This window comes from Magnolia sinica, chromosome 6, assembly GCF_029962835.1.
Source record: "Magnolia sinica isolate HGM2019 chromosome 6, MsV1, whole genome shotgun sequence".
NCBI classification, from domain to species: Eukaryota; Viridiplantae; Streptophyta; class Magnoliopsida; order Magnoliales; family Magnoliaceae; genus Magnolia; species Magnolia sinica.
Genome location: NC_080578.1, coordinates 45,852,040 through 45,868,613, shown reverse-complemented (window position 1 = coordinate 45,868,613; position 16,574 = coordinate 45,852,040). Strand labels below are relative to the sequence as shown.

At 41.1% G+C, this 16,574-nt stretch overlaps 1 protein-coding gene across 1 annotated transcript; it reads right to left on the bottom strand.

Moving 5' to 3' along the window:
• Positions 1-1,375: 1,375 nt before the first annotated feature.
• On the bottom strand, positions 1,376-2,767 carry LOC131250013 (membrane steroid-binding protein 2-like). Its single transcript, XM_058250706.1, has 2 exons — positions 2,470-2,767; positions 1,376-2,380 (listed from the first exon to the last, which is right to left on the bottom strand). The coding sequence occupies exons 1-2, from the start codon at positions 2,684-2,686 to the stop codon at positions 2,319-2,321; spliced, it is 279 nt and encodes a 92-aa protein (XP_058106689.1). The 5' UTR covers positions 2,687-2,767; the 3' UTR covers positions 1,376-2,318.
• Positions 2,768-16,574: the final 13,807 nt, after the last annotated feature.

The window sequence follows — 16,574 nt, the reverse complement described above, 5'->3', positions numbered from 1 at the left end:
AATCAGGTTCGGGTTCGGGATCGGGTTTAGGTTTGGGTTTTCAAGTTTAGGTTTAGGTTTAGGTTTAGGTTAGGGAGTTGAGATTAGGATTAGGTGTAGGTTTAGGTTTAGGGATTTGAGAATACATTTAGGTTTTAGGTTTAGGTTTAGGTTTTAGGTTATAGGTTAATGTTCTAGGTTTAGGTTTAGGTTAAGGTTAGGTTATAGGTTATAAGTTCAGGTTATAGGTTATAGGTTAAGGTTTAGGTCCTAGGTTTTGGTTTAGGTCAAGGTTATAGGTTTAGGTTTAGGTTATAGGTTTAGGTTAAGGTTTAGGTTTAGGTTATAGTATATAGGTTATAGCTTTAGGGAATTGAGAATAGGTTAAGTTTTAGGTTTAGAAAATCAGGTTCGGGTTTGGGATCGGGTTTAGGTTTGGGTTTTCAAGTTTAGGTTTAGGTTTAGGTTAGGGAGTTGAGATTAGGATTAGGTGTAGGTTTAGGTTGAAGGATTTGAGAATACATTTAGGTTTTAGGTTTAGGTTTAGGTTATAGGTTATAGGTTAAGGTTTTAGGTTTATGTTAAGGTTAAGGTTAGGTTATTAAGTTCAAGTTATAGGTTATAGGTTAAGGTTTAGGTCCTAGGTTTTGGTTTTGGTTAAGGTTATAGGTTTAAGTTTAGGTTATAGGTTTAGGTTTAAGCTATAGGTTTACGTCTAGGTTTAGGGAATCAGGTTCGATTTCGTTGTCGGATCGGGTTTAGGTATTCTCTAGTATTATCTACTATTGAACCTTGTATTATCTACTACATACTAGTAACATACAACCAATATTGGGGCACCATACCATTAGCTACAAGAATTTCATGTCCCCCTAAACAAGGTATCCTCCATTGATAACACACACACACACACACATATATATATATATATATATATATAAGTTCTTTATTTTCATTTACATTCACAAATACATTCATCATCCATCCAAGAAATTGAAACATTCATCATCCTTAAAGGAGTAATTAATTCAAAATGTAGCAGGTGCATGAAGAAATAAAATTAAAATAAAGTATGAGATTATGCACCAAAAGAATTGAGAGTTTTAACTTAACGTACCTACAAAGACCCCATTTTTGGTTGATTCGACCAATGCTGCATCTACAATATCTTTCAGATGTATGACTTTGGAACCTCGGTGAACAACATTGCAGGTTATGATAGCCTTTGGTTTGCAATCCAAAATTCTTTGGGCAAGAGATGAGGTAGAGGTAGAGCACCAATTAGGTTAAGTGGCATCTAAAAGCGCTTATCAAATAAATGAATTTTTTTTTCACACTTTCTATTTGAAAGGTGATTGCAATACAACACTTTCCTAATTATGGTACACTACTATCATGCAAAGGGGCATGTCTAGTTGAATGCTTTTAGAGTGTGTTTGGTTGCACCTAATATCATTTTTTTATGGGTCACAAAAGTTTTGGATCTAATTTTATCAAAACAGGTTGGATACTAGCAGATGGCAAGTCAAAAATGATAGTGTTGGAAATATATAAATACCCATGAAAATGCGTTAATCTTGATCTCTAATAGATAATGAGTTGATCTAATTTTGGTTAACAGAAACTATGCATTAATCTTGATCTCTAATAGATAATGAGTTCATGTTAAAAGTGATTATGTGATATAGATAACAATCTCTAATACATAATTATTGTTAGCTAAAATGAGATGAACATATTTTTGGATCTACCAAACAGGTACTAAATGTGTCAAATAAAATTGCATATTCAACTAAACAGAAAATTTGAAGTAGAATTGCTTAGTCTATTTGTTCCTAATATAAAGAAGCATGAGAATTAACATCTTTTAAGACTGAGATTATTGGCATTGTTAAGCCAACATTTATTACATGATTACAAAGCCATAGCATAAATCTAAGCAAAAATTGTAACATTGTAGCTTGAGAATAGCTTTTTTCCATCTAAGTTAAAAGTGAATAAAGAAAAAAACAAAAAATCAAAAACAAAAACAAAACAGCACTGAACAGAATTCATATAAAATCTATATAGTCATCCAAATCTATATAGTCATCCGTAGAAAATAGAATTCATATAAAAAACAAAACAACACTAAACTTTGGCATGCTTTAAGAACTGTTTGGGTATACCCCAAAATCACAACTGCATCTGCTTTTTGGTGGTCCACCGAGCACCTGAGACTGCACAAACATGAACTGCATTTCACAGGCTCCCATTATCTGTCCCAAACTGATGGTCAAACTGTTTCAAGCCTGGGCAACTGGAAACTATCTGACAATATACCTAGAAACAAAAGCATGCTAACCCCAAAAAGGGTCTCGACAATGGAAATCCCTAAAAAGGGATTCGACAATGCAAATCCCTAATTTGGGATTCGACAATGCAAATCCATAATCAGGTATTTTAAATTGCAGAAAGCAACAGCAAGAAGGGAAAAGGTTTACATCATACCTGAGAATCGGAGATTCACGAGCAGTGGAAGGCCCTTGATCACCATCAGTAGTGGCTTCTTAGGGTCTGATCCATCGTACACCTTCAGGTCCTCCTCCGTGATCTCCTCGAGCTGGACCGGAGGCGGCAGAGGCTCCATCTTCTCCTCGTAATCCCTCGACCTCTGCAGAGGAGGCAAAGAATCGAAGAAGCTGGAGACGGCATAGTAGAAGGCCATCGCTAGGGCTAGGACCTTGAAGAAGGTAGTCGGGGAGAGGCCTATGTAAGCTGTGATGAAATCTTTCAAGGTGGCCCATAGTTGATCGACGGTTGAGATGAGATCGACAGTTAAGACGAGAGTAGCCATGCCCAAATTTCAGAGAGAGAGAGAGATTTCGGGTGTGAGAGAGAGGGTTTGGGTTTTGGGAGGGGCAAGCGCACGAGAGAGATTTAAGGATTTGGGGTTGTGGGAGATGGGCACGCATGGGATGGGTTTTTGGGGTGGAACGGGGCTAGTGTTCGGTGGTCTATGGGCCCCAACATGATGTATGTGTTTCATCCAATCCGTTCACCATTTTTAAAGATCATTTTAGGCCTTCGTCCCAAAAATAAGAGGGATATAAATCTTAGGTGGACCACACCACAGGAAAACAATAGTGATTGGATATCCATCATTTAAATCCTCCTAAGGTCTACTATACTGTTTATTTGACATCCAATCTGTTGATTAGGTCATAAAGGTCGAGATGAAGGGAAAAAATAAAGATCAGCTTGATCTAATACTTTTATGGCTCCCAAAAAGTTTTTAATGGTCGACATTCATTCAACACTTTTTCCTGTAATGTGGTCCACTTGAGATTAGGATATAACTCATTTTTTTGTAATATCATAAAATGATTTATAAAAATAGTTGGACGACATGGATGAAACACATACATCATGGTGGGGCCCACAGACCATCGAACACAAAAGTTGAGAGGGGTTACCCTCCATTAAAACATTCATAATTATTTTTTGGGCCCACAGATATGTGGTTCACAAATCTAGCCCATCCATTATGTGTGCGCCACTTGGATGAGGGGTCATACCAAGTTTCAGACGCATCCAAATTTCAGGTGGGACCCCACCAAGTGCTTTTATATGTTTTAGGCATGTCGTCACATGATTTTAGATGGTATGGCCCACCAGAGTTCTGTATACGGCTGATTTTTAGGATATCCCATAATCTAAAGGGGACCCATCAAATGCACGGTATTGATTTTTGACACACGTCATGGTGGGGCCCACACAGCTCGACCTCATGGGGAGTTCCCATGAGCTCGACAGATAGAACCTTTTCCATACACACACACACACACACAACACACACACACACAGATATATATATATATATATAATATTTAAAAAATATAAAAACTTATGATGTATTTGTTATATCCACACCGTCCATCCATTTTGAGATATCATTTTAAGTCACGAGCCAAAGAATGAGACAGATAAAAATCTATAGTGGACCCCACCACAAAAAATAATGGGAGGGTGATTCCCACCGTTGAAACTATCCTAAGGCCCATCTTAATATTTATTTGAAATCCAACTGGTTCAAAAGTAAAAAAATAAAAATAAAAAATGGTCGTGGGGCTATACATTATGGTTTATTTGATCCAAAACTTCTATTATTTTCCTGTGGGTGGTCCACCTAAGCCTCCAAGAAATTTTGATCCAAAAATTTTATGGCCTCCATGAAATTTTAAATGATAGAGGTTCAATCACACTATTTTCTGTGGTGTGGTCCACTTGAGCTTTGGATATGCTTCCTTTTTGTTCTTTAGACCTCAAATTATTTGTTAACATAAATGAATGGAGTGGATAAAATAAATAAATAACAGTGGACCCCACAGAGTTTACTCTAGTAAGGGTAACGAGTAACTCACCTAAATGTAGTAGAGAAGGGTTTCCTTAAAACATTCATAATCATATATTGGGCCTACCTAAATGTGATTCACATATCCAACCCACTCATTATGTGTGTCCCACTTAGATGAGGGGTCAGACCAAGTTTCAACCGCATCCATGTCTGTATTAACTTATAAACAGGTTAGATCTCAAATAAACATTGCGGTGGGCCCTAAGAAGGTTTCAATAGTGGGTGTCACTATCCCACTCTTTTCTATGGTGTGGGTCCACTTGAACTTTAGATTTGCCCCGTCAGTCAGATGCACCATTCCATGGTAGGCCACGAGCTTAAAAATAAAGTCAATCCATGACTTGGGTGGGCCACACTACATACTATAGTTGAGAGGGTTACCCTCCCATTAAAACATTCATAATCATTTATTGGGCCCACCTGGATGTGGTTCATAGATCCAGCCCATTCATTATGTGTGTCTCACTTGGATGAGGAGTCAGACCAAGTTTCATACACATCCAAAACTCATGTGGGCCCCACCAAATGCTTTTATAGGTTTTAGGGATGTCTTCACATAGTTTTAGATGCTATGGCTCACCTGAGTTTCGTATATGACTAATTTTTGGACTTAAAGGGGACACATCAAATGCATGGTGTTGATGTTCTACACACATCATGGTGGGGCGCACACAGATTAACCTCATGGGAAGTTCCCATGAGGTGACCTTATAGTACCATTTCACTATTTAGGTAACTCCTTCATGGGTGTTACTCTAACCGTGTAGGGCCCACCTTGATATGTTTTATGTATATCGACACCATCCATATATTTTTCCATCATATTTTAGGATGTGATTTCAAATCATAAGAACTCAATAATCTCAGGTGGGCCATACCAATCAAAACAATGATGAATAACTATTAAAAACCTTTTGAAGGCCACAAAAGTTTTGGATCAATTTGATCTTTGTAGTTTACCTTCATCTAGATCTTCTTTACATTATCAACAAGTTGGATTGCAAATAAACATTACTAAAACCTTATGATGGGCTCTTTATAATTTTTAATGGCGAGGTACTATATTATCATTCTTTCTAGTGGTGTGGCCCACTTAAGATTTAAATCTACACAATTTTTTACACTCGGCCTAAAAATGGGTTGGAGAAACATAGGGGTGTCAAGGATATACAACACATCATCAAAATCTCACTTTTGTTATATAACTTTTCAATTTTTCTTGTCAAAATACAAAATCTAGTTTTCAATTTGTCAATTTTTTCACAATTTTATTTAATTTTTAAAATTTTCTTCTTCAAAATATCATTTTTTTATCGAAATCTTTTCTTTTTTTTTAAAATTATCAACAATTTTTTTTCAAAATTAAAATTTTTCTTAAACATTTTTAATTATTTTTCTAAGCTTCTCAACTTTTTTTTTTTTCAAAATTCATAATTTTTTTGAGCTTCCAAATTTTTGACCCGAGCATTAGAGACGGTTTAGGACCGTCTCTAATAGAGACGGTCCTTGACAGTCTCTAATATAGACGGTTCTTGACAGTCTCTAATAGAGACGGTCTTTAACAGGGCTATAAGACGGCTAAGGACTATCTCTAATAGAGACGGTCTTTGACAGTCTCAGATTACAAGTAAAAGACGGCCAATGACTGTCTCTGATGTGGACGACCAATAACCGTCTCAGATGACCGCATATAAGACGGTCAAAGACCGTCTCTAATGTGGACAGTCTTTGACCGTCTCAAATGACCGCATATAAGACGGTCTTTGACTGTCTTAAATGATTTATGGACCTTTAACATTTTAAGACAGTATTAGGGACGGTCAAGAGCTGTCTAAAATTTTAGAGACGGCCTACGACCGTCTCTAAACCGTCTTTAAACCAAGGAATTTTAGAGGTCCTGGACTGTCTCAAAATTTGTCCTTTTTTTTCATTTTTCATGTAGTGAGATGGAGCAACCGCACGAAATGCACTAGGTTTATGGTGGATTTCCTGTACCGAGTTAGACATGTAGAGAAGGTATGCCTGCTCACTCTTATCTTGACCCAGATTGTGAAGGTGGCGCAATCTGCTCTGGGGGATTCATCCCTCCCATTCAGCCAACTGATTTGTAAGATTGCCCGTAACTTTGGATTCAGACTCCACATGGACAATCTCGCCCCTATCCATTTCATCAATGAGACTACCCTAACAACATGAAAATAGGTCTCAGACAATGCTAGGCCCGACTTGAGGAATTCAGAGATGAGATAGAGGAAGAGACAGAAGAAGAGGAAGAAAGTGAGGAAGAGGAACAGGAGGAATAAGTGGAGGCTCAGGACTCCGATTGGGAGCCTCCCACCACTCAGGACGACCTCCAGGATCGAGCCACCAACGACGCCCGCCTGGCTAAGATCGAGGAAAACCAAGAATATTTGAAGAAGAAATTCAAGAGGATGTCTGGTACTCTGAAGGCCCTCCTGTGCTGCATGCAGGATAAGGGAGCACCTCCACCTTCACCAGAATCGGAGGATTAGTAGTGTAGTTTGTAGTTGCCTTTTGTAATAGCCTTGGATAAGCTTAGTTTGGATGCTAGGATGGTAAATGTTGAAGTCTTTTGTTAGTTAGCTATCATGTGTTCTCTGTCATAGTTCATGTAATGCCATACCATATGTAATTGTGACAAATTTTGTTTAATGAAATGCATGGAGCTCCTTTTGTTTAGTAATGTGTGGAATGTTTGGGGAAAAGCTGATGATGTTACCCTAACTCTATGAATATTATACCCTATGTTGTATATAGGGAATGCCTCCTAAAACTAGTCGAACATGACATGTCTCCCACCTGGCGGGTTGGTTGACGGAGCCCCTCTTCCGAATGATAGCCAACAAGGCCCTAGTTTCGGTCAAATAGCAAGACAATGTCGGACTCTCAACCGGCCACCGGCCACCGGCCCCACAGATGGGCCAATGCCAAGTGCGCCACCGGTTCTAGGTCAGAACCATGCTTCTTCGTTGGCACCACATATACCTCAGGCAGCCCCTCCTCTAGATAGATTAGAGCAAATGATGCTCTTAATGCAACAGCAACAACAGGTTCTAGCAACTATAACGAGGGTCATCGTACAAAATATGAATGTGGCCCCGCCGATGCAACACATGCAGAGCATCGAGGCAACGATTGCATGTGGGTTTTTTGAGCATTTTCAATGCCTCTGTCCTCCCATATTCATGGGTACCCATAGACCCGAGGAGGCCGAGTATTGTTTAGATAGAATATCCAAGATGTTAAGGCCATTACACTATTCAGAGGCAGAACAAGTCGAGCTTGTTACATACATGTTTGAGAAGGAGGTTAGCCTATGGTGGGACAGTGTCCTACGAACCGTTCCTACAAGGTTTGTGTGGATGTGGGAACGGGTTCGAAACACGTTTCCACAAGAAATAATTCCCCCTCACTTACCATAATGAAAAAGAGGGTGAATTTCTCCGCCTCAAGCAGGGGGAATGACAGTGGCAGAATATGAGAACCGCTTCACGGAGCTTGCTAGATATGCTCTCTTGATTTTAGCTAATAAGCCGATGAGAATGCGGCGATTCTCGCAAGGGTTGCGGGCTAACATCCTCACCAAGATGTGTTGTGCTAGCATCCCCACATATGTTGAATTAGTAAACATGTCCTTAAGAGCTGAGCAGGACGGTGAGCGGGTGTCTCGAACACGCTTGCCAATGGACCTGAGGCCTAGGCCCGAACTGTAGACCCAGCCGCTTCTCGACAAGAGGCCACGTATGAACTCACCTCCCTGACTAATGGCTCCGCTAGCCCAGCAAAAGCATTCTGATCACACGTGCACCTACTGCAGCAATGCGGGTCACATTGACCCCTTCTGCTTTACCAAGATGAGGGATAACGGCTACATGCCACCTCAAAGGGTCAATCGCCAACCCCTGCATGCTATTTTAGCTCCTCCTTTATGATCTGTGGTACCAACGCAACCATACAACCGACCTCCTACATCTTGAAATAGGTTGCCTCAACAGCCTATGACAGTGCTGCCTAACCGCCTGCAAGAAGCTCGCATACAAGCACTCGCCGTCGAAGCAGCTGAATCAGCGGTTATAGTACCGCTAGTATTTGAAGTCACTGCCCACATCCAAGGTACACCTGTATTCCTTTTGGTGGACACCGGGTCCATTGTTTTTATGGTAGCATGCTCTGCAGTCAAGCGATTAGGGTTGGACACTACCCCTATGATTGGGGTGAGAGTCATTGCCGCAACAGGAACCTTTTCAGACGCCACTAAACTCTGTAAGAGCTGCCCATAGACTTAGGGAGCAGAGTGGTGTACATTGACCAAATTGTAACAAAGATTTATTATTACGATGTCATCCTCGGCATGGATTGGTTCACCAAAATGAAGGTGGAGATTGACTATGAGACCAGGTTAGTGACAGCCCATGAGCCCGAGGGCACGACCTTCACCTTCCTAGTTCAGGTCAGTTGTCCTTCCGCATCCGTTGTTATGCTTCCCTATTGGAGAATTATGATGGTCTGTCACTTGGGGACACGCTAGTGGTCCAAGATTTCACGGACGTGGTTAGAACGATCCCTAGACTACCTCCTCAGCGCGAGATCGACTTTACCATCAACCTTGTGCTAGGCACGACACATATCTCATTACCGACGTACCACATGCCTCCGTGTGAAATGGAGGAATTAAGGAAGTAAATTGATGATTTATTAGACATTAGTTTTATACAGCCAAGCGTATCTCCTTAGGGAGCTCCTGTGTTATTCGTGAAAAAGAAAGATGGATCGCTGCGATTGTGTATTGACTACCACAAGTTGAACCACGTTACAGTAAAGAACAAGTATCCTCTCCCCAGGATAGATGACCTGTTCGACCAATTGAAAGGGGCTCAGTATTTCTCTAAGATAGACTTACAATTGAGTATCATCAGTTGCATGTCAGGAATGAAGACGTGAAGAAAACAGCTTTCAGGGCTAGCTTCAGGCACTACGAATTCCTCGTGATGTCGTTTGGACTTACGAATGCATCAGCCATATTCATAGATCTCATGAACCGGGTGTTTTGGCCGTATCTTTACCGATTCGTCATCGTATTCATAGATGACATTTCAATATACTCAAAGAGTCAGAAAGATCACGAAGAACACCTGCGAGCAGTCCTTGATACTCTTAGGCAGAATCAGTTATTTGAACAGTACCAAAAATGCGACTTCTGGAAGGAAGAAGTTAAGTTTTTGGGACACATAATTTCCAAGGAAGGAATCGCCATGGACCTCGCCAAGGTGACCATGGTACAGGACTAGGAGCATCCCGACTTAGTTACAGAAGTGAAGATTTTCCCCGGACTTGCCGGCTATTATCGCCAATTCATTAAAGATTTCTCCAAGATAGCTCGACCATTATCCCAACTTACTTAAAAAGATCTTAAATTTGCTTGGAATGAGAAAGCAAAGGCAGCCTTTCAAGAATTAAAGGACAAGCTGACGTCTACACTCGTACTAGTGCTGCTAGAGCAAGGAGTCAAATATACTATTTACACCGACGCCTCTCGAGTCGGTTTGGGGTGTGTGCTTATGCAGAAGGATAGGGTGATCGCCTATGCCTCTCAACAGTTGAGGAAACACGAAGAAAATTACCTCACTCACAACCTGGAGTTGGCGGTGGTCATTTTCGTATTAAAGCTTTGGAGACATTACCTCTACGACAAGGAATTCGAGCTCTTTTGTGACCATAAGAGCCTCAAGGACATCTTTACACAGAGGGACCTGAATATGAGGCAGTGCCGTTGGATGGAGACATTGAAAGACTTCAAGTTTAAAGTCTCCTACCATCTTAGCAAGGCCAACCTTGTGGCCGATGCGTTGAGCCGCAAGAAAACCATGGAATTTGCCGCCCCACTCATGGTAAGAGAGCGGAATATGGTGGAGTTCGTGCAAGATTTCGAACAGGCTGACAGTGGAGGAGCCATTCGAGAGGGTCACATACTTCCACGTACAACCGCTTATTAATGACCAAATCATTGTGGCTCAAAAAGAAGATGAGCTATTGTTGAAGATGAGAAAGCGTGCAAGCGACGGTGAAGAATCAGAATGGAGGATTGGTTTGGATGGAGGTTTGCAGTATCGTGGTCGCCTATGCATCCCAAACCTTCATGACTTGAGAAGAGAAGTTCTAAAGGCTGCTCACAATTCAAAGTTGGTGATGCATCTAGGTAGTACAAAAATGTATCGAGACGTGAAGCGTTTGTACTGGTGGGACAACATGAAGGCCCAAATAATAGATTTTGTGTCAACAAGTCAAGGCCAAGCACTGCCGACCCCCGGGTTTACTCCAACCCATGCCCATAGCCGAGTGGAACTGAGATTTCATATCTATGGATTTCATTTTTGGGTTACCAAAGACAAGAAAGGGGCATGACTCCATTTGAGTGATTGTGGACCAGTTGACGAAGTTAGCCCATTTCCTCCCAATTCGGGTTTTTAATTCTGCAGACGACATGGCCAAGCTGTACATTAAGGAGATAGTACGGCTGCATGGAGTTCCTCTAGAGATTGTGTCGGACCGATACATATGATTCACGTCTATGTTTTGGACTCAAATCCAGGAGGCGATGAGGGTGAAACTGAAGTTTAGTACCGCGTTCCACCCACAGACCGATAGGTAGACGGAGCAGGTAAATCAGATACTTGAGGACATGTTATGAGCATGCGTACTTGACTTCAAGGACAGTTGGGATGACTGCCTCCCTTATGCTGAATTTGCCTATAACAACAGTTTCCAAGTAAGCATTGGCATGGCTCCTTACGAAGCCTTGTATGGACGCCCATGTTGGGCTCCGCATTGTTGGGCAAAAGTTGGCGAGAAGAGCTTGGTTGGCCCAGATCTGGTTCAGGCGACCTTAGAAAAGATCGATATTATCAGGCGTCGGCTCCTTATAGCCCAGAGTAGGCAGAAGAGCCACGGAGATACGAGATGCAGGCAATTAAAATTTCAAGTTGGGGACCATGTATTCCTTAAAGTTTCCCTAATGAAGGGAGTACTTCGTTTTGGCAGGAAAGGGAAACTCACGCTGAGGTTCATTGGGCCTTTCCAGATTTTAGACCGAGTGGGTATGGTGGTATATCATCTTGCCTTGGCCACACCACTCACAAGTGTACACAACGTGTTTCACGTGTCGATGCTGAAGAAATATGTTCCCGACTCCACTCATATTATCAAGTGGGAGCAAGTACAAATAAGAGAACAAGCCACCTATGTGTTGTGGCCCATGTGTGTTCAAAATAGGAAAGAACAAGTGTTAACACAACAAGGTCATCCCACTCGTGAAAGTATTATGGACACACCACATCGAGGAGGAGGCTACTTGGGAGACAGAAGTTGAGGTCCATAAGAACTACCACAAATCCTTGAGGAGTACGAAAAGGTACAAATTTTGAGGATGAAATTTTCTTTAAGGGAGGTAAATTATAATGTCCCGAAAAAATCCGTACAAAGACCCGAGTACAACCTCAGGTAGAATAGCCCTAAGACCGCATCCAGTTGTATAATTTAGACAGGATTTAGTTAAGTACTAAATAATCGGTAGGTTAAGCTTGAGCCACCATTTTCACAAATGGGAAGGTCTAGAACTAGGAATACCACTGGCTCAATGTCATCTTAAGACCTAAAAGAAATCCTAAGGGTCTGTCGCTCTCGGGAGTACATTGAAACTCTAAAACAGACCTAGACCACACGTCGAGGGTCCGATGACCCTAAAATTATAGGACGATATCCGTCCTACTGGGCTTGACAACCATCGCGGGAACTAAGCCCAGATAGTGTCCAGCAACGCCCAACTTGAGCCGTGAGTTAAGTGTATGGGAAATGCAAATGCCTTAAGAAAATGAACTGAAACTTAAGTGAAATAGGCCATTCATTCTTACGTAAAGTTGAGGATTTCTGACCATTGGTTTGTGACCAAACTTCACAAATGGAGAAAAGAAATTTCCCTGCACATATCCGTATAACCGTGGCCCCGATTGGACACGTATGACCGTTGATCTGACACGAGCTCTCTACAGTCAATCGGCTCATCCGATCACACCGAAGTCATGTCCTAGTATGGATCCATTGTCAGGGAGTGTACCCCATGACGTAGATGAGCAGTGGCCTCCCTAAAAGCCCTGTTTGTCAGAAACAACCGCCCATAGGGTAGAAACATATTATAAAGTAGCCCTAGGGCCATTTACACCACATCTGGGGCTATAAATAGCTCTCATTTCACCCTCTCTCTCTCTCTCATATACGAATTTTACAAACCCTAAAGGGAAGAGAGAAGAGAAAAGAGAGAAGAGGAAGGAAAACTTAGGGAGATCGCTGCAACTGTGGGAAATCTTCTCCCACGCATCCACGTGCCTAATCACCACCTCCTTTCGCTACCCAAACCTCTTCTGGCTATGATTTCGGGTAAGAAATACCAGCCCTAATGTCGATGTAGAGCTCCCAGATAGGTTTTCATTAACCTAGCTAACCAGTTTCATCATTTAGGTGCCCGACATTTCATTTTTAAAAACGTAGAATTTGGACTGAATCCGAGTCGAGCGTACTAACAAAAGGTGCGAACTATAAATGCTTAGGTTACGGTTTATCAGTTCTTTCATATCAGCTAATGATTTATGCTTGTCATGATTGCTACCGTATTGTCTTAAATACGTTAATTTTTGTATGAGATACGCCTATGAACTGTGATAGGTCAATGATGCAACCTATGTGTTTGTTGAAATGTCTAAATGGGAAATAGAGAATGATTAGTGCTTGATATGATTACTAATCTAGGATTCATCATTGTCATATGCATATGGATTTCTCTATATAAAAAATTAATAAAACATATGTTGTAACTAACGTAGTCTATGTGTTTGATAGATTGTCTAAATGAGAAATTGTTGATGATTTGTATTTATTACGAGTATTAAGGTAGGATTTTTGATTGTCTTATACATTTGTATATTTTCCTCTATGAAATCAATTGATAAAATGCAAGTTGTATTTAACATGGTTTATGTGTTTATTGAAATGCCCAAATGACAAATCTACTTGGATTGTTTGTTAAATGCCGGGATAGATATTACACGAGGTTGTTAGTAACATTTGGATAGGATTGGGGCTACAAACGTAGTCCAGAAAATTGGTAAACATCCATGTTTGGGTGGTCGAATTAGTCTTACCACATTAGGTAAACTCAATGAATATGAGTCGTACAACGACTGCCGACAGTGGCTAAGCCATGAGGGGCGCTTATGCGCTTCATGTCGATTAGGTCAGCGTGCACTCGTACCAATCGAGCTTACCTAATGAACTGGTTGACCTATTGTGTGTTTACCATTGTAACGTCTCGGAAAAATTCATACAAAGACCCAAGTACCACCTTAGGCAGAAATCCCTAAAGACCGTATACTTTGGAAATTAGATGAAAATTAATTAAGTGTTGAACTAAGTTAATCGGTGGGTTAGCTTGACCCACTATCTATACGAACTGCAAGACCCAAAACCATTAAAATTGCTACCTCAGCATTACTTGAAAACCTCGGAGAAATCCCAAAACCCAGTTGCTCTTGAGAGCACATTGAAACTCCGTATCGAACCTAGACCATACGTCGAAAGTTCGATGACCGCGAAACTATAGGGTTACGACCGTCATATTGGGCTTGACAACCATCGCGGGAATCGAGCTCAAATAATATCCAGAAATGCTTAACTTGAGCCTTGAGCGAAGTGTACGAGAAACGTGAATACTTTAGAAAATGAACCCAAACTTAAGTGAATTGGACCATTCGCTTGTGGGCAAAATTGAAGACTTCAGACTGTCAGTTTCTAACCCAACTAAACCCATGGAATAGGAAAATTTCCCTACACCTACCGGTATACTTGTGGCCCTGATCGAGGGACGACGACCGTTGATCTGATACAGGTCCTTCACGGCCGATTAGTTTGTCAGATCGTACCACAAACACAGTCCTGGTACAGATCCATTGTCAGAGAATTTACTCCACGACGTGGGTAAGAAATGGACCTTCCTAAGGGTCCTGTTTGTCAAAAACAGGCACCTTTTGGCTATAACCTAAGTATACCATGGCCCTGGGGCTATTGACATCGCTTCTGGGCCTATATAAGGACCTTAAACCACCCCTCTCTCATTCCATACGAATTTCTCTAATCTTAGGAGAGAGAAGAGAGAAAAGAAGAGAAAATAGTAAGGAGAGAAGGGAGATTCATGGAGATCATTGCTGGGATCTTTACCCACGACTCCATACGGCGTTTTGCCTCCCCACCATCGCTACATGAACCTTTCTAACTTCGATTTGGGTAAGAAATCACAACGCTAATATTATTTTAGGAATCCAAATAGAGGAATCGACGAAATAGCTAACCTATTTCGTGATTTAGGTAACCATTGTTCTGTAGACGAGAGCGTAGGATTCGAACTGAGTTTGAAACGAGCAATCCGACAGAAGGTGCGGACTATAAACATTTAGGTTATGGTTTTCAAGGCTTTCAATGTCAGCAATGATTTATGTCTGACTTGATTGCTGCCTATGATCTTAGTTACAATGTATTCGTTAAACTATACATGTGTGTGAACTATGTGAATATATAATGCATTCCATGTGTTTGTTGAAATGTTTGAATGAAAGTGCAATTCTGATTTATGCTTGCCATGACTATTAATCTAAAATACATGTTTGTTGTATGTATGACAACTCCTTTGTGAAAGGATTTGTCATAATATATGCTATAACTAATTTAGTTCACGATGTAGTAATGTGTAGCCTAAGTGTATGATAAAATGACTGAATGAGAAATTGTTTGATGAATCATTTTTAATAAGGGTGTTGAGATAGGATTCTCAACTACCTTATCCATATCTATAGTTTCCTTCATGTAATGTAAATTGTTACTATGTGATTTATGGATGAAACGCATATGTATAACATGTTTAATATGTTTGATAAAATGCTTAAATGAGAATTATGTTTGAATTGTTTGTTAAATGATGTTATGATTAACATATGTGAGTACCTATTGCATTTGAGTATGATTGGGACTACTACGTAGTCCAGGTAATCGGTAATGGTTCCCGATTGAGTGGCCAAACTAGTTTTACCACATTGGATACGTTCGATGAATCCGAGCCATACAGTGACTGTTGATAGTGGTTAGGCCACGTGGAGTGCTTATGCACTCCATATCGATTAATTCAGCGTGCGCTCGTACCAATCAAACTTGTCAAATAACCCAATTGGCCTATTATGTGTTCACCATGCATGGATGCCACTGCTTGAAGCTAAGGTACCGCTTACCAATGTAAAGCCCATTTCAACCATGGTACCATGATCCACTAAGACTGATGTGTCGGGCATGGTGGTGTATGGGACACCGTGGTCGAGCTGTCAGCCTACGCTGGGGTGACGAGCCTCCCCGTAGTGTCCAGTGAGTAACCCAAACTCGTGAGATGTTGAGGGTCAAATATTGCATATTAGACCCTAGTTATTGCTTGGATTTCCGAACATAATACGGTTTAATGGCCCGCTTTAATCATATTTGTGATGCAGAGTGTATTTACGAGCATGGACAAAAGGGAGCTTAAAGCATGGATTTAACGCTCTGATGACACTAAAGGTGAGGGACGGACTCCAAGGGACCAAGATTGACAGAATTACACACCAAAGATCTAAGAAAATCAGGAAACTGAAGCTTAAGTGACCCAAAAATTGTCCAGAATGCAAGATCACAAGGTTTCCACCATTCGTTCAACTCGAAACTCCATACATGGACTGAGGACCATAAATTAACTGTACACGTCAAATTTCAGCCATTGGATCCTAGTAGAAGTGGCCCAATGGATAGATCAACCCATAAACTGTCGATTTTGGGCCCACATGACATCTGGATATACTTCACGTTTGGTCTCAATCCCTTAACTGAGATGGGACAACAGATGGACGGATCAGATTTCACATATACATCAATATGGGACCCACTTTGCATGCCAGGAGTGCACAGGCGACTGTGCACGCACTGTGTACTGAACTAACACGAGCAGTCAAGCAGTGTTTGACCGCAACTTACCGCACACAACAGAGAAGGCTCTGTTTCATAAAACGGGCAGCTATGATCTTATAGTGGGCCACCATTTGAGGTCTTCAGGTCGATC

Excerpts from the sequence above, each read along its gene's own strand:
- LOC131250013 (XM_058250706.1), bottom strand. The coding sequence starts at position 2,686 with ATGGCCTTCTACTATGCCGTCTCCAGCTTCTTCGATTCTTTGCCTCCT. Across the intron at positions 2,381-2,469 it reads CGTGAATCTCCGATTCTCAG|GGATTTGCATTGTCGAATCC; the intron begins GTATGATGTAAA and ends ATCCCAAATTAG.